We start from the raw sequence: 21,945 nt of genomic DNA, 5'->3' as shown, positions 1-21,945 counted from the left end.
AACCCCTGCTTAGATGAATGGTATCTGTGGTAACATTTTCTAAAATGTGGTCTTCTTCTATGTCCATGCATATATATATATATATATATATATATATATATATATATATACACACACATATACACACACACACACATACACACACACACCCATTGAGTGTCTGGAGGTTACAGCAAGGAATAGAGATAGCGTTATTTTTTATAAAATTTACAAATCCACCCAGTATTTGGGGGGGGAACCCTCTGAAAACTGTAAAGAATTATAGTATTTCCCCCTAAATTGGCAAAAGTGCTTGGTTAAAAGAAACACCAAAGAGGAAAGGGATTTGGGGTGACAGGCACTGGGGTTAGGGACAGAACTGAACTGGAGGAGGTAGGGAGGGAGGGAGGAGGAGAGAAGATTCAAAGATAAACTCTGTCAGGGAGAGATGCACAAAACGGTCTTCTGTTTGGGAAGACACACTCATTTTGAAATTATAAAGATGTTGGTTAATTGTCCCTCAATATTGTTAAGCGGAACTTTAGGTCTTCCATGGATGGCAGAAAATTGCAACAGACATGAAAATGAAGAACTTGAGATTTTTTTAGTTTGCTAGTAACAACATATTTGTATTATCTGCAACTTTGTTTTTATTAATGAGATGTGTACTACGTTGGCTTAAAAAACTTATAAAAGGCTATGGTGCTTTTCTTCTTAAAATAGTATAAAATTAGATAATATGACTAAAACTAAGGGTTGGAATATTTATGTAAGTTTTGAGTCAATAGAATATAGAGTATTGATTTTAAACAGATAAAATTTGAAAAGTAAAATGACTTAGGTTTCTTCTTGAAGAAGAACTGACAAAAGTATGATGATGTAGCAATCATGTTAACTTTAAAGTGATGGAAAATAACCAGAATCTTCCTACAGATTCCTATGAAGGGTTACATTGACAAGTATCCTTCCATCTAAACAGTGGATGGCACTGTACCATTTACACAGGACACACCCTAACTGAGTTTCTTTAAAAAGACTATGAACAGAGATATGAAGACAATCTGTCTTTAGTTTCTAAAATTTTTATCACTTTATACCTAGATTTTCTGGAAAAACACTAAAAGTTTTGATAATAAACCAGATTGTTCTACCAAATGTTCTATATCACTTCATAGCAGATAGGTTAGGAAGACATTTTGTCCCATATCCAAGACTTTAATAATTCTCCAGATAAAAATTAATTATAATGAAAATTAATCTTTGCAACATCTGTGGTTTTCCCTTGTTACATGCTACTAAGCTTTGGTTAAAGGCTCAGACAGTAAGGTGAGGTGAGGCACGACTGCCACCATGTGGGCAGTATAATTAGATTGCAAAACTAAATAAACCTTTAACAAGAGAATTACTATATTCTTTACTTGGAAATACAATGGATATAAGTCAGTCCTGTTTGGTCTTGAGTTACATTATTCTAGATCCGTTAATGTGATGTCCATTCTTGGTACAAGTTGTTGGACACTACTTAACAGAATGCCAGTTATGGAAATTACCTACAGCCTTGTTGCTCCAACTATGTTCTACAGACCAGCAGCATCTGTATTACCTGGGAGCTTGTCAGAGATGCAGTCGACCCCACCTCAGATGCCCTGAATCCAAATCTGTATTTTAACAAGATGCCCAGGGGATTCCATACACACTACAGGCCAAGAAGTGTTCATGTACAGCTAAGTACCTACCTCCTCAACTCTCACCCCCTACAAGCACCCTCACCCCGTGAAGGGAAGGCGACTTTTACCAAAAAGCTCACTTAGTTAAGAAAAATACAGTTTGTCTTACTTGAAGTACTTGATTAACTTTATCTTTGCAAATGTAGAAATCTATTTTATCTACCATTTGCTTAGGTTTAACAAATGGATTAATTCCACAATTCAGAGAAAAAATTAAAACAGATTTTCCAGAAAAAAGGGCTTGTTTAGTTTCAGGAGAGATTAGAGTATTTTATTTTGCCCAATCAGAGCCCTTCAGCATAAAGAGACATTCATATACATATATATGAACATTTTCCAGAAACATTATAATACATTTTTTTAAAATACCAGCTTATCGGTATTTATTTACAAAAATATTTCATTACCTAATTTTAAACCTTTTGCTGTGATGACATTTTGTAAAGTACAGGAATGCAAAATAACTACAAAGTTTAACACATTTTTTAGTGTTAGCAATAGTGCTTTTCTGTTTTTGTTTAAAATGAAACAGTACACAGAGTTTTTTTTTTTTTTTTTACCGTATTTAAAATTCATACTCCAGCAATTACCTTTGAGATAGTTACTGGACTGAGCAAAATTAAAAAAAAATAAAATAAAAAGTGCAGCAAACTGAAAACTGCCTGCGGGCACGGTTTAAGGTATACACAAGCTAGAGCTCTATACCAAGCATGCTTGCCCCCGAAGTGGACAATGTTAGAAAAACTTATCCTTGCTCTTTTTAATATTGTTTTGGTGATGCATTTACAATGAACCAATAGTATACCTAGAAAGAAATGTTTTTCTGGTTCTAACTATCATATTAAGCAGAGGTCACACCTAAAGTATCACAGTACCGTTTATTTACAAAAACAAATAAAAAATTTAAAACATGATTTACCCTCTTTGCATTGCTTTCTACTGACATGTTGAGTCTATGTTTAACTCCTCACATTGTCTTCAGTTGAAGCAAAGTTCAAACAACATGAAATACTTAGCAAAAGTATATTTAAAAAAATGAAATTCCCGAACAAATTGGATTCCATTGCCATTAGCCTATGTCCATTTTAAATGCCTGAACCAAACAACCTTCAATAAATGAATACTGACTTATTTACATCTCATACGCTATAAAAATTTTAATAACTATGATCCTCATTGCAAAATACTGGCAAAACTGACATTCATGATTTTTCTGATGTAAAGAGTGCAATAAAAAGAGCCATCACACGTAGTCCTGGGCTGTACTCAATTTGTAAATGAATTGTGCCGAGTAATTTAAGACTGTATTAGTAACTGAAGAAAGCCATGTGAAAATCCTGATACCTGGGAAGTTATTAAAACCATTTAATTCAGCTGAGAAAGGTAAACTAAAGTTTTCCCTTTAATTTTTGTTGTTGTTGTTGTTGTTACAACCATTTTCTGTCCACAGAACCTTATTTAAAACTCCTGTGGCAGTAAGATCACTAATATTCGCAGGAAAAATAATCCCCATAGCACTTTACAAGAAATTGATCCGTGATGAGAAGTGTAATTAACAAAAGCTGTAAACAGTATCTTCACATTCATTTGCAAATGAAAAAAAACTCACTTATGGGCATAAATTTCAATCCAAGAGAACAAACACTCTAAAAGGGAAAAGAAAAAAAGGAGGACACTTAAGATAGAGAAGTGCTCTTTTTCAAAGTAAATACAGATTAAAAAGTCTAGGAATATTGATCAAGTATCAAACTGATAAGGAACAAATTCTATAAACTACAAAATAAAAACCTTCATTGACAAAAATACATAAACTCTGTTTTCATTTTTGGAAATTTATTTTTAAAAAAGGTAGAAGAAAATACCTGGAAAACTATTTTAAATATATATATATTTTAAAACAATAGTTAAGGTAGGCATCCAACAGCAAGCTGCAGCTAGTGAGAAAGATCTTGCAATTATTGTTGTGGGCATTTTCCCCAAAGTAAAATTAATATTTGAAAATGCTCAATAGAGGGTTTTTTTTAAACCATAGTAATGATTTTCTTTCCTGTCAATGTGTGAAGACGTTTGAATAATGTATGATTCTTTAAAATTAATTGTATCTCGATATGAGATACCAATATTTCTTATTATAAGCGTAAAACATAACTTTTTGTATGGATAATATACATACTTTTTAAGTACTTCGACTTAAACTTAACAAGTTCACCATTTTTAAAATTAAAGAGTACATTTATAAAAATTTTATTTTAAAATTAAAAGTATATTCTCTAGCCATATGTATAAATATAACATGTTACTGTATGATCTTAAAACAAATCTGAAAGTGTTGCAATATTTAAGACCTAGAACACTGAAACATACAGCAAATGATCTTACTATTTTTTTTTAATTGAAAACTATATAAAGCCCTATTAAAGGTTTTAAGACTATGATCAGTTTAATTATTTAAGGTGCAGCTAGCAGCATAGTCATGATTTTGGTATGTTTTATACATATGTATCACTTGATTTTAACTGAGAAATGTGGATTAACTGATAATAAAAAGTTTTCATTACCTAAAAAAGTGCAGAAAAAATTCAAGTTTAAAGTTCAGTGCTCTTTATTTTGCAAAAACAAATAAATGAAATCCCCAAAGTTAAAATGTAAAATAAATCTTTGCCACAAAAAATTTACCTTTGGATATAGCTTTTCTAATGTCATATGAGAAAATGCCTTAAGCAAAACATATATGGAATATGGAACTCAGGGTAAAACTTTGTACTCCGTGGGGTCTACCACGTGTTTTCCATTCCCTCAGCTGTCTCCCCACCACCCCCTGTAACCTAAAAATGTGGAACACTTTCAGACTTGTTTAAAACACTCACAAATCTACAGGAATAACTTCAGAGAAACCTACAATTAAGAAGTTCTAAGCAAAAGAAAAGCTTCTTTCTTTACTAGAAAGTACTGTATTTAAACTGGGATATACCACACATAACATAGACAGGTAGCAGCATTTTTTCACATCCATAAAGAAAATTGAATTAAGAAGTTAATAACAGCTCAGATCAATAACCATTTATGGAAACGCTCCGTACAAATGAAATGCAAACCCAGGGGATTAAGATGATGCAAAACTTCAAATGGATGTAATACACAGAATTTGTCAGAGTGTAAGATCTCAAATAACTTTTTAAGCAAATACATATGAATTTTAGCTTGAAGAGTGAACTGGATATATGGCACATATAGGCAAACAACTTCCTATTGACAAACTGCTAATCAATGAATACTTCAATGACTTTAGAGCCAACGACACATGAAACAAAGAATAATGTCCTCAAATGAGGATATGGAGGTATGGAGGAAGCACACACACATCTTTCACTTTTCTAATATTTTTGACTCTTTTTTTTTTTTTTTTTTTTGGTTTATTTTCCTGAAATCCTGGCTTGCTGGTGACTGTTACTTTTTGCACTTAAAGAGAAAAAAAAAATAGAGATGTTCTCTCTCAAATTACAATAAATTCCCTGGGTTAGTTATTACTGCAGACTGTCTCTTATCTACAGACTGAATCAAGTATAACTCAGAGAAGCTATTTCCTATTCTCAAAAATACTTCAAGCCTTCTAATCCTAAGTGAGTTTCTAGTTTGCTGTGCATAATCTGTAGATTAATTTAAAAATGAAATAAAATAACTCAAAATATTGATTTTAACATTTTCTTATAAAATCCATCTCCAATAAATGTATCTACTTCTCTATTTGAAAATAATTACAGGATTAGCTCATTTTATATACAACAGGAAAAATGACAGTAAAAATAAAGTTGATGTACAATTAACACAAAATAACACAGCAAATTAAACAGTTGGAGCTAATATGCCCTTCTACGAAATGGGGAATCGTCAGTTTATTACTTTACTTAACGCTTCTCAACTTCAAATCCTTTAACTGTTGATATAATTGAGGACACTCTTAAAACTGTACCTTTAAAAAGGGCCTAATACTTCCTGTGACAGATCATGGAACAACGGGTTTATTAGATAATACAGGATACAAATTAAGCCATCTGTAAACTCCTGAATGTTCATCATATTGCTAACATTAACTAAACAGAAATATGTTATCTGTAGGTATTTTCTACAAATTCAGAAACTTTTGAAAATGACTTCTGAAATGTTTTGGCTTGATCAATTATCTCTATCACATATATTTAGTCCCTCCATAATGATATTTAAAGTAAATTTTAATGTAAACTTTTGTATCCCATAGTGCACATTATAAAAATGTAAACATAAAAGCTTTATTAATGAAAATAACCAAGAGGAAAAAACGCCTAACAGACTGTGCGAAATTAAGGTGTTCTACATATACCTTTAATGATCCTATGGGATAGCAAAACAACCATCAAGTTTGCTATCAATTTGTGCTCTGATTCTCTCTTACGGAAAAAAAGAAAACTGTTTTAAGCAATTTTTTATAGAAGAAAATATTTAAATTTCATTAACAGTAAGTGTAATGCTTCTATTTTGCTCCTCCTTTGTTGCCTTAAGAATAATCAGTAATAATCTCAGATGAGCCTGCATTATGAGATTACTTCCTTCCAAGCCATCTCGTTCCTGTCTGCAATGCTCTTCTAGGAACCAATCATTTATTGTCCACTGATGGTCTCATTTGTATTATACTCCCATACAGAAATAATTTAGTTACCAAAATGCGCATATTTTCCTTTCCTTTTGGCTTTTTAAAACCTTGAAAGGACATGTACAGATTTATAGTATATTTCTACAGAAAATATTTTGTAGGTCATCAGACTAGACTCTTATATAGATAATTATTGACAAGAGATGCTTGTAATTTTCCATGCGACAGCATGTGCACTAAGATTTAATTGGCTCATCACCTGAGTGTACTGGAACTGTTAGCAAATAAAGGGCATTTTAAAAAGGGAGCTGAGCATTTTAGTGAAATAAAGAAACATTTTTTTAAGCAATTTTAATTAAATAATGCAAAGGTACATTTGGTTAAACATTTTATAAAAATTCAAGCAAAATTAAAAATTTAGCCAATTTCAACATTTCTACAAAGGTAACCAGTAACTATTTTGGTCAAATCCACCTTTAGCTGAATTAATGAGAACAAGGACAAGGGACATTGAAGTATTCTCCTCACCACAATGGAGGTTTTTCTCACTTTCCACACTGTATAGCCACTACATGGAAACTCCCAGAATGATGAGCAGTTCAGTCATGCTCTACACTTTTCTTTTCAATGAAAAGTGATGTATCACCTTGTTTTGCTTTTGACAAAATATGGACTAAACACAAATATACAATAACAAGAATCCAAGAGTAGCCCATACACAGGTCAACTATGTGTATGTTTTTATTATTTAAAGCCCACCATTCAGCTTATCTGTCTAAAGATATGGTAACAAACAGTTTGTTTCTTTTTCACTAATGATACTGATGACCAGTCTGTTTAAGGAAGGGAAAGTCCAAGACAGCTGTTCATAATTCAGTCAGTGACACAAACGTAACTATTTCAGCTTCAGGACCTCTGACTTATTGCCTCTCCCTCAAAGAGGTCAAACACTGAAGGCAGATACGACAGCACAAACTCTTTTGGCATATGCAAGTTTAATACAGGAATGATCCAGGAATAGTCCCTGCCAGGTCTCCTCGACATCCCCGTTTGTTTCTTCGTCTGTTACACGTGACCTGCTTAGTTCCCAAACCGTCACCTCAGAGCTGGCACACACCATAGACTCCACTTTGAGTGTCTGTGGACACTCCTCCTCAGTTAAAGCCACATGACTGAGGGAAAACAGTGCGTGATTGTGCTAGGAAAGAACAGTATCCAGTGACGAACATCCCTTTAATGTTAACTTTCCTAAAGTGAAATTGAGAAAATAAAAAAGGAAAATTCTTTTTCCTTCTGGCTGACGTTGTACTTAGTTGGATTTCTAGCTGTCAGAACTGGTACCACTTCTTGTCTTTGTATTTCAACATCATCTAGAGGGGAAAAAAACACGAAAAACATTTTTAAAAAATGCCAGAATGACAACATTTATGTGATAAATCATTGCCATGTTTTTCCAAAATATATCATTCGGAAGGATTCTACAGTGTTACTATGTTGCTTACTCCAAATAATTTTATATAGAAAGCAGTAAGAACTGTTCCATTTAGAGGAAAAAAAAAAGACCGTAACCATTAAGAACTGTAGCCTAGAAGGTCCTCTTATTTCTTAGAGATGTGACATAATTCAACTTTGGCTCAGTAGATTCTTTGGTGACCTAAGGTAATACCTTACAAATAAGGTAATTTTCAGTTCTCTGGTTTGAACTAAAAATGAGGTTAAAGAACGTGGGGAATGAGAGGTTGGAAACACTACTCTTGCTCCCATCCGAAATTTCCTGAGCCCATAGTCTTGAGCCAGGTACTATACAGCAGTCTTTCCCGACACGACTTCATTTGGTTCTCACAACTTTATGGGTTAGAGATTATTATTTTTCTCATCTTATAAAGGAAGAAAATGAGGCTCATATGGGTTACCAAGGTAACACAAAAGTGAAACTGGTATCTCAGCACACATAGTCTTATACAAGAACCCATGAGCTTAACCACCTCAATGTATTGTCTTCACAGACTCTTAAATACGGCTCACAAACAACATTTGGTACAAGGGAAAAGCTAACAGTTTGAGACAAAGCTCTTGGCTAAATATTTAGAGTGTGGATATTCTGAAATCAGCTCAAGGGTTATATGCATTAGAGATCGCAGTCAGATGCAGGGTTATGCCAACAAAATTCTTGACCTAGATTGAAGGTCATGAGCCTGTATCTGAGGTGTGTGTCAGCACTGTGAAAGCATCTCCAAATCTCTTTGAAGCCCTGGACAAATCTCTCCCAGGTCAAGTTACCTCTTTCATGCATTCCAGATGTCAGCATTCTTGAGCAAGGAAAAGATGACTTTTGAATGAAAAATTTAAAGAGCTACTGCTGATAGATTGGTTACTCAAATATAAAAATAATTTTAATAAGGTTTCTTCAGGTAACAAACTAAAAACGTCCTCAAGGCCTAGGCTAGGAACTCAATGTGTACAGCAGCCCAGTGGAAAGCATCAAGGACTGGCAGACTATGTGTCAAAATGAAGATGTAGAGTCTACCAAAGGGGACTTTAAATCCAATTTTTTCAGTGTTATTATGCTGGCCAATAAAGCATATTTGTAAGAAGGCCAGCTAGGGGTCCCTTCTTAAAGTATGTTTCTAAGATCCACCACGATTCCTGAATTCATCAAGATGAATTCATTGTAAAAATCCATTTCATTAGCCCTCTGGATGAATTGGTCTACAGACAGATTTAGTATTGTCTACTTGAATAAAAATGGCTGCCAATTTTAGTTATTTAGATCTAAAGAATCAAGAGAGGCAAATGATTTCCTTTTCTAGAAATTAGTAGTAACATCTGAGCCTTCTGCATTCTCTAAAAACAGTTGCAAAGCCATTGGTTTTATTTACAAAATTTACAAAAAGCCTGAAGGTGAGCAGGTTCCTTCAAAATTTATAAACTTCAGTAAGAGAACAAAGGCTACTGAGACATATCCTTGTCGTGGTTCCCTCTGGTGGCAAGAATCAGGAACTTGATTGTACAGAGAATAAATGAAAGTTCTCCTGAAGAAATATAATAGCTATTAAAAGAAAAAAAAACAATTTTCATACTGGCTTCACCTAGATTATTTTGTTTAAATATTTGTCTGCTAGACATACCTCATGAGCATGTTTAGAAAACGAATCTGCACTAGACAACATAGCTGCGGTTCTTTCTTCCAGATCACCAAGCTTCTGCCCTCTTTCATCTAGGGCCAACCTGGCTCGTGCTAATTCACCGACGACTCCAGATGCCGCCCCTTTCACACCTTCGATGCCACCTGGGCCAGGGATATGCTGTGCAAGACTCCTTGAAGCCTTTCCTGAGGATGATTCTCCAACTGAATGATTTGATAAATGAAAAAGTAACTCAAGAAATGAAAATTTTATTAATATATATGATACTAGTATACATGATAACATTAAAACACAATTTTCAGGTTGACATTGACAATAAATTGAAATATGTATATATTCATTTTATGTTTTTCATTATAATGATTTTAATAATTTTTTAGGTTTTTAAACATGTAAAAACAGAATGTACATTAATAGTGTCCTCTATACTAGTTTATGTCACAAAACTTGTGTAAAAAGGTACTAATAATTCTTTCTTGCAATGAATAATAGGTATACTGATACTAGTTTACATAACAGTAAAAATTACCTAGGTGTGCAAAAAATTAAAGATAAATTAAACACACAGATTTGATTTAGTTTCTTCCATGCTTTCTCATCCTTTAAATACTGTGCTTAGGTTTACAAGTAGAGGAAAATGCAGAATTCATTTATTATTCTACTTTAGTCTTCAAAAGTTGTAGATACGCTGAATCTTTCTTTCTCTCCATTTATCTTGTCACTTACAAACAGACCAATTTTTTTCCCTTCAAAAGATCTCAGGAATTCACTGCTTCCTTTCCCTCCATAATCCAGACCTTGATTCCCTAATATCTAGGTTACTGTAAAAGTCTTACATTATGTTAAAGACTGAGGTCAGATTTCCCCTCTTCCCTCAGCATACATTTCTTTCGCTGGAAATATAATTCACATACCATAAAATTTGCCCCTGAATAATTTAGTAACTTTTAGTTTATTTAGAAGGTTGTTTAACCACCATCACTATCTAATTCCTAAACATTTTCATGACTTCAAAAAAATAAATAAAACAAAAAAACCAAAACCAAAAAACAACCCCATCCTAATTAGGAGTCACTTTCCATTCCTGCTTCTTCTCAGTCCTTGGCAATCAACAATCTACTCAGTCTTTATAAATTTTACTATTCTGAACATTCATATAAATGGATTCATACAATATGTGGTCTTTGTATCCAGCTTCTTTCACTTAAAATAATGTTGTCAAGGCCCAACATGTTGTAGCACACATTGGTACTTCATCCCTCCTAATGACTGAATAATATTCGATTGAATGGATATATGACATTTTATCAGTTCATCAGTTGATGGACCTTTGAGTTGTTTCTACTTTTTGGCTATTATGAATAGCTGTTAATGAACATTTGTACAAGTTTTTGTGTGAACATATATTTTCAATTCTCTTGGGTGTACACCAAGGAGTGGAATTGTTGAGTCATGTTTTAACTTTGTGAGGGACTTTCAGCTCTCCAGAGAGATTACAGCAGTTTTATATTTCTACCAGCAATGTAGGAGATTTTCAATTTCTCCACATTCTTGCAAACATTTATTTTAAATTTCTTAATGTTTTATTTATTTTTGAGAGAGCGAGCAAGCAGATACAAGCGGGGGAGGGGCAGAGAGAGAGGGAGACAGAATAGGAAGCAGGCTTCAGGCTCTGAGCTGTCCATTGGAGAGCCCGACGACGTCGGGCTGGAATTCGTGAACTGCGAGATCATGACCTGAGCCAAAGTCAGACAGCTAATGGACTGAGCCACCTAGCTGCCCACCCCTCATGCAAACATTTATTATTGAACAGCTTTTCAATGACAGCCATTCTAGTGTGAAGTGGCATTTATCTGATTTCCACTTCCCTAATGACAAGTGATGATGTAGATCTTTTCATGTTTATTGGCCATTTGTATATTTTGTCTGGAGAAAAGTCTATTCAAACCCATTTAAAAACTGGGGTATTTTTCTTTTTACTGTTAAGTTGTGAGAATTCTTTATATATTTTATTTTATTAAAAAAAATTTTTTTTAATGTTTATTTACTTTTGAGACAGAGAGAGACAGAGCATGAACAGGGGAGGGGCAGAGAGAGAGGGAGACACAGAATCGGAAGCAGGCTCCAGGCTCTGAGCCATCAGCCCAGAGCCCGACACGGGGCTCGAACTCATGGACTCACGGACCGTGAGATCGTGACCTGAGCTGAAGTCGGACGCTTAACCGATTGAGCCACCCAGGCGCCCCTCTTTATATATTTTAAATATTAGACTCTTACCAGATTCCAGATATGTCACATATAGGATTTGTAGTATTTTATTACTATCTGTGGGTTGTCTTTTCATTTTCTTGACAGCGTTCTTTGATTTTTAATTTTAATGAAATCCAATTTATTTTTTTCTTTGGTTGCTTGTGATTTAGATGTCACATCTAAGAAACTGCTGGCTAATCTAAGTTCACAGAGATTTATACCGATGCTTTTTTCTATCACTTTTACAGTTTTAGCTCATACATTAAGGTCACTGATCCATTTTGAGTTATGTATGGTATGGGGTGGGGTAACAACTTTATTCTTTTGCATGTGGATATCCAGCTGTCCCCACCATCTGTTGAACAGACCATTCTTTCACCTTTGGATTTTCTTGGCATTCTTGTAGAAAACCAATTAACCATACATGTATGGACTTATTTCTGGATTCTCAATTCTATTCCATTGATCTATATTACCTGTCCTTATGCCACTACTGCACTATCTTGATGATTATAGCTTTGTAGTAAATTTACAAATTGAAACGTGTGAGTCCTCGATCTTTTTTCTTCTTTAAACAATTTTCGTGTATATGTGGCTGTTTTGGATCCTTTCCATTTCCATGTAAATGTTAGGAACAGTTTCTTTCTTTCTTCAAAAAAAATAGTTGCGATTTTGACAGGGATTGTGTTGAATGCACAGATCAACTTGAGGAGCATGGCCATCTTCCCAATATTAAATCTTCCAATCCATGAACATAGGATGTCAATCCACTTATCTATGATTTAATTTCTTTAAATGATGTTTTTAAGTTTTTAGTGCATTTTACACTTCTTTTGTTAAATTATTCCTAAGTACTTTATCTTTTTGATATTATCAGAAATGGAACTGTATTAAATTTTCAGTTTCTTCACTGCTAGTATATGAAGAAAAGCAATTGATTATTTACATTGATCTTGTACCTTGCAATCTTGCTGAACTTGTTTATAATTTATATATACATATATAACATATATATAAAAATATAAAACATACACATATAGAAAATATATATAACATATACATAAATGTATATAACATATACATATATATGTGTATATATATATGGATTCCTTAAAATTCTCTATTTGTAAGATTAGTCATCTACAAATACAGACTTTTGCTTCTTCCATTCCAATATGCATGCCCTTTAGTTCCTTTTCTTACCTAATTGTCCTGGTTAAAGCTTTTAGTACAAGGCTAAAAAGAAGAGCTAAAACCCTTTGAATTTCCATCTAAAGTTTAGTATCAGTTACAAAATTTGGGGGGGGGGTGTTGATAAGGACTTCATTAAGTGTATATTTGCGTGTGTATACATACATCAGTTTTGGGAGAATTGATGTCTTTTACTGAATCTTTTTTTTTTTTTTTTTAATATTTATTTTTGAGACAGGGAGACAGAGCGTGAGTGGCACCCAGGTGCCCCATACCTTATAATTTCACTAAAAATATATATTTAAAAAAATTCATATAACTACTAGAAGAGAGAGACCATTTCCCAATCATAGTGGGAACTGCTAATATGCCTATTGATTGAGATACAAAAGCAGACAGCAGTAAAGTCAGTAAAGGATATAGAAGGCATGAACAAAACAATTAATGAAATTAAAACTAATGAAGAGATATAGAACATTGCAGAATACATGATTTTTAAGCACAGACAAGAATGGTCATAAAATGTATTTGTAGAGAAATTACAGATGTATGCTGAATTATTTTGAGTAAAATGTCATAATGTCTATAATGAATTTTAAATATTCAAAAATTTTACATATAGACACTCATATGTCAAAAAATGTTACCTATTACCAAAATTAGATAATGAGTATATGGATGTTTATTATACAGTTTTTGTACTTTCCTTTATGTTTGAAACTTATATTTTAAAAACTTGTTTTTTTTTAAGTTGACCATGTGTTAGACAGTTTTTTAAAAATTAAATTTCAAAGGACTGAAGTTAATTGTTTGTGACCTAATCACAATACAGTTATGCTTGTAATTAGTAACAAAGCTAATTTTAAATGCCACGTTTGAAAATTAATACAGTTTTGAATAACCCATGTGTCAATTCATAATCATTGGTAAGCATCTAAAGTAATATTGATATTTTTAGGGGTGCCTGGGTGGCTCTGTCAGTTAATTGTCCGACTTCAGCTCAGGTCATGATCTCGCAGTTCATGAGTTCAAGCCCCATGTCAAGCTCTGTGCTGATAGCTCAGAGCTTCGAGCCTGATTCAGATTCTGTGTCTCCTTCTCTCTCTGCCCCTCCCCTGCTTGTATTCTCTCCCTTTCAAAAAATAAATAAACACTTAAAATGTATATATTGATTAGTATATATACAATATTATTAGGAAAAGAAAACATAAAAGTGAGTGAACAGAACAGCCGTCTCAAAAAGATAGAAAACACAGCATTTAATAAACCAAAGAAAATAGAGGATAATAAGACAGTAATGACTTAGTAAATAAATATACAGTAGAAAAAATCAACCAAACCAAAAGTTGATTCTTTAAAAATCTAATAAAATTGATAAATTTCTGGTGAAACTGAGCAAGAAAAAAGGAAGGCACAAGTAAACACTATCAGAAATAAAAATAAAAAAGAAAAGAAAAAAAAAGAAGATAACAAAGGATAAGAGGATGTAATCGCCCTAAAGGATCAAAGATAGCAACTTTGTTTTATCTATTTTTCTGAAGCCACATCTCTCTCTCTGCCCATAGCTAGGAAAAGCTCTTTGCTTGTGATTACATTGGGTTTACCTGGATAATCTATTTCTAGGTCCTTAACTTAATCATATCAACAAACTTCCTTTTCCTATGTAAGGTAACAATCACAGGTTCCAGGAATTAGATTATGGTCATCTTTGAGAGGAGTGGTGGACATTATTCTACCTACCACAATCATATTTAAAAAAAAAAAAAAAAAAGGTCAAATACTTAGATATACATCTTAACAGAAGATGTTTAGGACCTCTATAGGGAAAATAGAAAATTACAGAAGTTTGTTGAAAGAAGTTAAAGACCCAAATAAAAGGAGAAATATACTATGTTCATGCATTAAAAGATTCTTGGGGCACCTGAGTGGCTCAGTCGGTTGAGCGTCCAACTTTGGCTGAGGTCATGATCTCACGGTTCGTGGGTTTGAGCCCCGCATCAGGCTCTGTGCTGACAGCTCGGAGCCTGGAGCCTGTTTCAGATTCTGCGTCTCCCTCTGTCTCTGCCCCTCCCCTACTCATGCTCTGTCTCTCAAAAATAAATAAATATTAAAAGAAATATATAAGGTGCACTCAATGAATGCACAAAACAGATGGGATAAATAGAAAACACATAAAGTATGGCAGACTTAAATATAAATAACCATAGTAATTATGCCCTTAATTTAAAAGGCAAAGATTGGGGTGCCTGTGTGGCTTCACTTGGTTGAGCATCTGACTCGTGACCTTGGCTCAAGTCATGATCTCACGGTTCATAAGATGTGTCAGGCTCTGTGCTGGTGGCATGGAGCCTGCTTGGGATTCTTTCTCTCCCTCTATCTCTGTCTCTCCCCTGCTTGTACACACACATACTCTCTCTCTCTTTCAAAATAAATATTAAAAAAAGAAATTATAACATGCATCCTTAGCTTATTAAAAGCTGTTAGATACTCTTAAAAAATCTCTTTAAAAATGTGTCATCTCAGATCACCTTAAATTCAATTACTCTTTGTGATTCTCTTGATTTTATATGATTTTTTGTGTATTTATGTATTTTTTATGAGTGTACTATTTTTCTTTGTGTTTGTATATGTGTATACACATAAGACTTTGCTTTACAGTTGTAAAGATTATATTCATTATATTTATGCATGAACTTATTACTTTCTTTCCAAAACACTGTTTCCTGCATCTCTGACATTCCATGGAGGATTAGTACAGCCTTTAGAGTTTCCTTTAGTGTGGTGGCAAGTCTTATTCATTTATTCCCCTAAAAATGTCTCATTCCTGAAGGCTATTTTCTTTGAGTATAGAAATCTACATTAAGTACTGTCTTCTGTCAACATACAGAAGATCATCCCATTATCTTTGGCTGTTGAGAAATCAGTATATAGCTTGTTAAAGGATACCTCATTTTCTTCTAGCCACCTCAAATATTTTCTTTTTTGTCTTTGATATACTCTATTTTCATGTGACATATATAGCTGTGAATTTTTTAAAAAATATCCTTGGAATTCATTAGGTTTTTTGACTGTGTGAATTGGTATCGTCTATCAATTATGAGAGATTTCCAACCATATGTCTTTATATATTGCTTCTTCTTCACATTCTTTCCTCTTTCTTTCTTGAGAAGTCTAAACACTTGTTAGAACTTCTCACTGCAACTTCTATTTCTTTTATCTTGTTTGTATTTTACATCTTTTTGGTTTCTCTGTGCTACATTCTGGATCATTTATTTTGCCTATTTTCAAGCTATGTAATTCTCTCTTCAGTTGTGTAAAACTTGTGGTTAAATTTATCTACTCAGCTTTTAATTTCTGTTTTTGAATCTTTCAGTTCTAGAATTTCATTTTAGTTTATACATTTGTTGTGCTGATTTTTATAATTTTCAGTTATCTGATAAAATGTTCAGGCATGGTACTTATGCTTACAAACATAATATACATAACTATTTTATAGTTTGTGTCTGATGATTATAATATTTGAAGTACCTGTGATTCTGTTTCTGCTTTTTCTGTTTCATTGTTCACGGTGTTGGTCACTAGCGTTGCTGGTTAACTTGGATGACGTATTTGAAAATTATTTCTAGAAATAATTTGAGGATTTGCAATATGTAACCTTCCATTAGAGAACATTTTCATTTGCTTTTGCCAGATGTTGAGCACTTGAGCAGTCTGAAAAAATACTTAAATAAGGTCGAAAGTTTTCTGGTACACTCAGATAATTTAAAGCTAATCTGTCTGTGTGTAGGAGGGCTAATTTATTTCCAGCTCACCTTTAGTCTTAAGCTGTGGCCTTTGGTTCCTTGCAAAGAGAAGTTGTTTAGTAAGATCCCCAGTCTTGAGAGGAGTGAAGATGGCAGAGAAGTAGGGGCGCCCTGAGCTTTCCTTGTCCCTCAAACACAGCTGTACTGAGTCAGATCACCTGGAATACCCAAGAAATTGATCTATGAACTGGCAGAAGGATCTCCATGGCTGGAGGGAGACAGTGTGGCAGGTGCGTGGAAGTGAATTGGGGGAGAGAAAAATGGTGGTGCATGGAGGAATCCTTTCCATGGAAGACAGAAGGGAGAGAAAGAGAGAGGGGTTGAGACAGTGTGACACTGGGTTTGCACGAGAGGAAAACCATTCTGGACCATGGACTGGGGAAGGAGTGTCACAGGTTTTTGTTTGTTTGTTTGTTTGTTTTTGCAAACAGCACACGGAGCTCACACTCTGAGGTTTTTGAAGTGTGCAACTTTCTCCAGAGCAGAGTTGTGGTCCACGTTCCCAGGGAGAAGGAGGGAGCTGGCCCCGGAGTACACAGCGTGGTGTAGGGATCTCCTGAGCTGGGCGCACTGGGAGAGAGAACAGTCCCCTTCTTGGACTACTTTTGGAAGAGGTTATATTGCTTCTCCAAGGACAAAAGACCTGTAGGCACCAGCAAAAGGCCTTTTCATCAGCAGGGGACAGAGGTACACCCAGAGGGCATATAACCTTGTTGCTGCTTTTAGTGGTGCCGCACCATAGATTCCGTGCACTGTGCAGGCATGGGATTGTCTTTCGGAGACAAGGGACATCAGATGCAGCATGGAGAGGCTGCAGTGCCAGATCCTTTAGGATTTTGAGTTTTGAATCCCAGGTGTGTGCCAAAGAATAATGCAGGACAGCGGTGGTGCAGGGCGAGCTGACTGCCCTTGCTATTCTGTGAGGGTTGCCTGAACAGCAGAGAGTGTGAGATCCCCTATCTGGGGACAAGAGACTGGGTGGTGTCATTATCCCCAAAACACCAACTCAGTGGGACATCAGAGAGCAACACAGTGGCCACCAGTGGAGGTGGGACCAGTTTACACCAGACCCCAACCCCCTGTGCCTGGCCACTGTTCATTTACTGGGGCAAGACAGTGATTCTGAGCCAATCAATGCAGCAGGCCTCTCCTCCAGGAGACCAGCACAGACAGCACCCCCCTGTACCAAGTGCACTGAAAATGAGGTGCTTCAATACAACATCTGCAGATCTGATGAAAACAGGACCAGGCTTACTTTTTTTTTTTTTTCTTCTTCTTTTTTTTTTCTTTTGGAATCAGGCTTATAGTTTTTTGTTTGCTTTTTTCCATTTCCTTTTCTCTTTTTTAATTGGATCAGTCTTCTTTTTTTTTTTTTTCTTTTTTTCTTTTTCTTCCTTTTTTCACTTCTTTTTCTTTGGAATCAGGCTTATAATTTTTTCATTATCTGTTTTTTTTTCCCATTCCTCTTCCTTTCCTTTTTGGGATCAGGCTTTCCCCCCCTTATTTTTCAGGCTTACTTTAACAAACAAATCAAAGCACACCTAGTTAAAGGCCCAAGTACTCCCCACTGCAGGTAAGGAGGAGTACTATAGAGGACTGACCAGTGGGAAAGAGCAGCCAAAACACAACAGCAGAGTGCACACAGCATATACCAGAAAAACTTCCTGAAATGCTAGGCCCTGGACAGTATATGACCCCTTTATAATACAGCATTACTCTCAGATACAGGTAACATAACATACTTTCAAAACATGCAAAAGACAGAAACTAAGCCAAAATGACAAGATGGAGAAATTCTTCCCAAAAGAAATGTTGAGAAGAAATCACAGCCAGGGACTTACTCAAAACAGAGATAAGCAATATATCTGAACAAGAATTTAGAACAACAGTCATAACACTACTAGTGGGCTTGAAAAAAGCACAGAAGACACAAGAGAAATCCTTGCTACAGAGATCAAAGACCTAAAAGCTAGTCAGGCTGAAAGAAAAATGCTGTAACTGAGATGCAAAACCTACTCCATAGAGTCATGATGAGGACTGAAGAAGCAGAGGAGAGGATAGGTGATAAAATTATGGAAAATAATGATACTGAAAGGAAGAGGGAAAGAAAACTATTAGATCACAAGGGGAGACTTAGGGAACTTAGTTATTCCACAGAGTGAAACAGTATTTGTATTATAGGAGTCCCAGAAGAAGAAGAGCGAGAAAAAGGGCAGGTTTATTTGAGCAAATCTTAGCTGAGAACTTCCCTAATCTAGGGAAGGAAACAGACATCCAAGTCCAAGAGGCACAGACGACTCACCTTAAACAAAACAAAACAGAACAACAGGTCAACACCATGACATATCACAGTGAAACTTGCAAAATACAAAGATACAGAGGGAATTCTGACAGCAGCTAGGGACAAAAGGTCCTTAACCTACAAGGGTGGACACATAAGGCCAGAAACAAACCTGTCCGTTGAAACTTTGCAGGCCAGAAGGGAGTGGCAGGAAATATTCAATGTGCTGAATAGGAAAAATATGCAGCCAAGAATCCTTTATCTAGCAAGGCTGTCATTTAGAATAGAAGGAGAGATGCTTTCCCAGACAAAACTAAAGGAGTTTGTGACCACTAAACCAGCCCTGCAAGAAATTTTAAGGGGTACTCTTAGAGTGGAGAAGAAAAAAAAAAAAAAAAAAAAAAAAAAAAAAGACCAAAGCAACAAAGGCTACAAATGACCAGAGAAATCACCAGAAACATCAACTCTACAGGCAACATAATGGCACTAAATTCATATCTTTCAATAATCACTTTGAATGTAAATGGACTAAATGCTCTAATTAAAAGACATAGGTATTAGAATGGAAAAACAAAACAAAACAAGATCCATCTATATGCTGGTTACAGGAGACTCATTTTAGACTTAAAGACACCTATAGATTGAAAATGAGGGGATAGAGAACCATCTATCATGCTAATGAATGTCAAAAGAAAGTCAGAGTAGCCATCCTTGTATCAGACAAACTAGATTTTACAATAAAGACTGTAACAAGATTAAACCAGATGGACTGAACAGATAGATTCAGACATTTCATCCTAAAGCAGCAGAATACACATTCTTCTCGAGTGCACAAGGAACATTCTCCAGAATAGATCACATACTGGGTCACAAATAAGCCCTCAACACGTACAAAAAGATCGAGATCATACCATGCATATTTTCAGATCACAATGCTATGAAACGTGAAATCAACCACAAAAAAAAATTTGGAATGTCTTCACATACATAGAGGTTAAAGAACATCCTACTAAAGAATGAATGATTGGGTTAACCAGGAAATTAAAGAAGAAATAAAAATATACATGGAAGCAAATGAAAATGAAAACACAACAGTTCAAATCCTCTGAGATGAAGCAAAGGCAGTCCTAACAGAAAACTATACTGCAATTCAGGCCTATCTCAAGAAGCAAGAAAGGTCCCAAATACACAATCTAACCTTACACCTAGAGGAGACAGAAAAGAAACAGCAAATGAAGCCGAAAGCCAGCAGAAGGGAAATAAACAAAATTACAGCAGAAATAAATGACAGAAACAAAACCAGTAAAACAGATCAAAGAAACTTAAGAGTTGGTTCTTTGAAAGAATAAACAAAATTGATAAACCCCTAGCCAGACTTATCAAAAAGAAAAGAGAAAGAACCCAAGTAGATAAAATCATGGATGAAAAGAGATCACAACCAACACCACAGAAATATAAACAATTATAATAAGGGAATACTATGAAAAATTATATTCCAACAAACTGTGCAATCTGGGAAAAAATGGACAAATTCCATTTTTTTTTTTGGAATTTGGAAACTCACAAATAACCAAAACTGAAACAGGAAGAAATAGAAAATTTGAACAGATCCATAACCAGCAAAGAAACTGAATCAGTAATCAAAAATCTCCCAACAAACAAGAATCCTGAGCCAAGTGGTCTTCCCAAGGGAATTCTACCAGACATTTAAAGAAGAGTTAACACCTATTCTTCTTAAACTGTTCCAAAAAATAGAAATGGAAGGAAAGCTTCCAAACTCATTCTATGAAGCCAGAATTATTTTGATTCCAAAACCAGATTCCATTAAAAAGGAAAATTACAGGCCAATATCTCTGATGAAACTGGATGCAAAGATTCTCAACAAGGTATTAGCAAATCAAATTCAACAGTACATTAAAGACTAATTCATTGTGATCAAAAGGGATTTACTCCTGGGCTGCAGGGTTGGTTCAATATCCACAAATCAATCAATTTGATATACCACATTAATAAAAGAAAGGATAAGAGCCATATAATCCTGCCAATAGATGCAGAAAGTGTTTGACAAAATACAGCATCAGTTCTTGATAAAAACTCTCAACAAAGTAGGAACTGATGGAACATACCTCAACATCACAAATGCCATATATGAAAGACCCATAGCTAATATCATCCTCAATGGGGAAAAACTAAGAGCCTTTCCCCTATAGACAGGAATAAGACAAGGATGCCCACTCTCACCATTACTATTTATTTAACATAGTATTGAAAGTCTTAGTCTCAGTAATCAGACAATAAAAAGAAATAAAGGGCATAAAAACTGGCAAGGAAGCAGTTAAACTTTCACTATTTACAGATGACATGACATTCTATGTAGAAATCCCAAAAGACTCCACCAAAAAATTGCTAGAACTAGTACATGAATTCAGCAAAGTTGCAGGATGTAAAATCAATGTGCAGTAATCTGTTGCATTTCTATACACCAATAATGAAACAACAGAAAAATAAATAAAGGAATCAATTCCATTTACAATTGCACAAAAACAGCAAGATACCTAGGAATAAACCTAACTAAAGAGGTAAAAGATCTGTACTCTGAAAACTATAGAAGACTTATGAAAGAAACTGAAAAGAACACAAAGAAATGAAAAAGCATTCCATGCTCATGGATTGGAAGAACACTGTTAAAATGTCTATACTACTGAAATCAATCTACACATTTAAAGCAATCCCTATCAAAATACCACCAGCATTTATTGCAGAGCTAGATCAAACAATCCTAGAATTTGTATGGAACCACAAAAGACCCCAAATAACCAAAGCAATCCTCAAAAAGAAAAACAAAACTGGAGGCATCACAATTCTAGATTTCAGGCTATGTTACTAAGCTGTAGTCATCAAGACAATATGGTACTAGCACAAAAACAGACACATAGATCAA

General features: G+C 34.7%; 1 protein-coding gene across 7 annotated transcripts in view; it reads right to left on the bottom strand.

The window, feature by feature from the left end:
- Positions 1-3,518: 3,518 nt before the first annotated feature.
- The window catches only part of STXBP5 (syntaxin binding protein 5), a 170,711-nt gene continuing 152,284 nt past the window's right edge, over positions 3,519-21,945 (bottom strand). For all 7 annotated transcript variants that reach the window (XM_058735568.1, XM_058735570.1, XM_058735571.1 and 4 more), the window contains 2 exons: positions 9,462-9,682; positions 3,519-7,703 (listed from right to left, as the gene is read on the bottom strand). In XM_058735568.1, the coding sequence (XP_058591551.1) occupies positions 7,662-7,703; positions 9,462-9,682 (263 nt within the window). In that variant the 3' untranslated portion in view covers positions 3,519-7,661. The remainder of the gene's footprint in view (positions 7,704-9,461; positions 9,683-21,945) is intronic.

Source organism: Neofelis nebulosa, chromosome 6 (genome assembly GCF_028018385.1).
Source record: "Neofelis nebulosa isolate mNeoNeb1 chromosome 6, mNeoNeb1.pri, whole genome shotgun sequence".
Classification (NCBI taxonomy): domain Eukaryota; kingdom Metazoa; phylum Chordata; class Mammalia; order Carnivora; family Felidae; genus Neofelis; species Neofelis nebulosa.
This window is presented reverse-complemented; position numbering and strand designations above follow the sequence as displayed.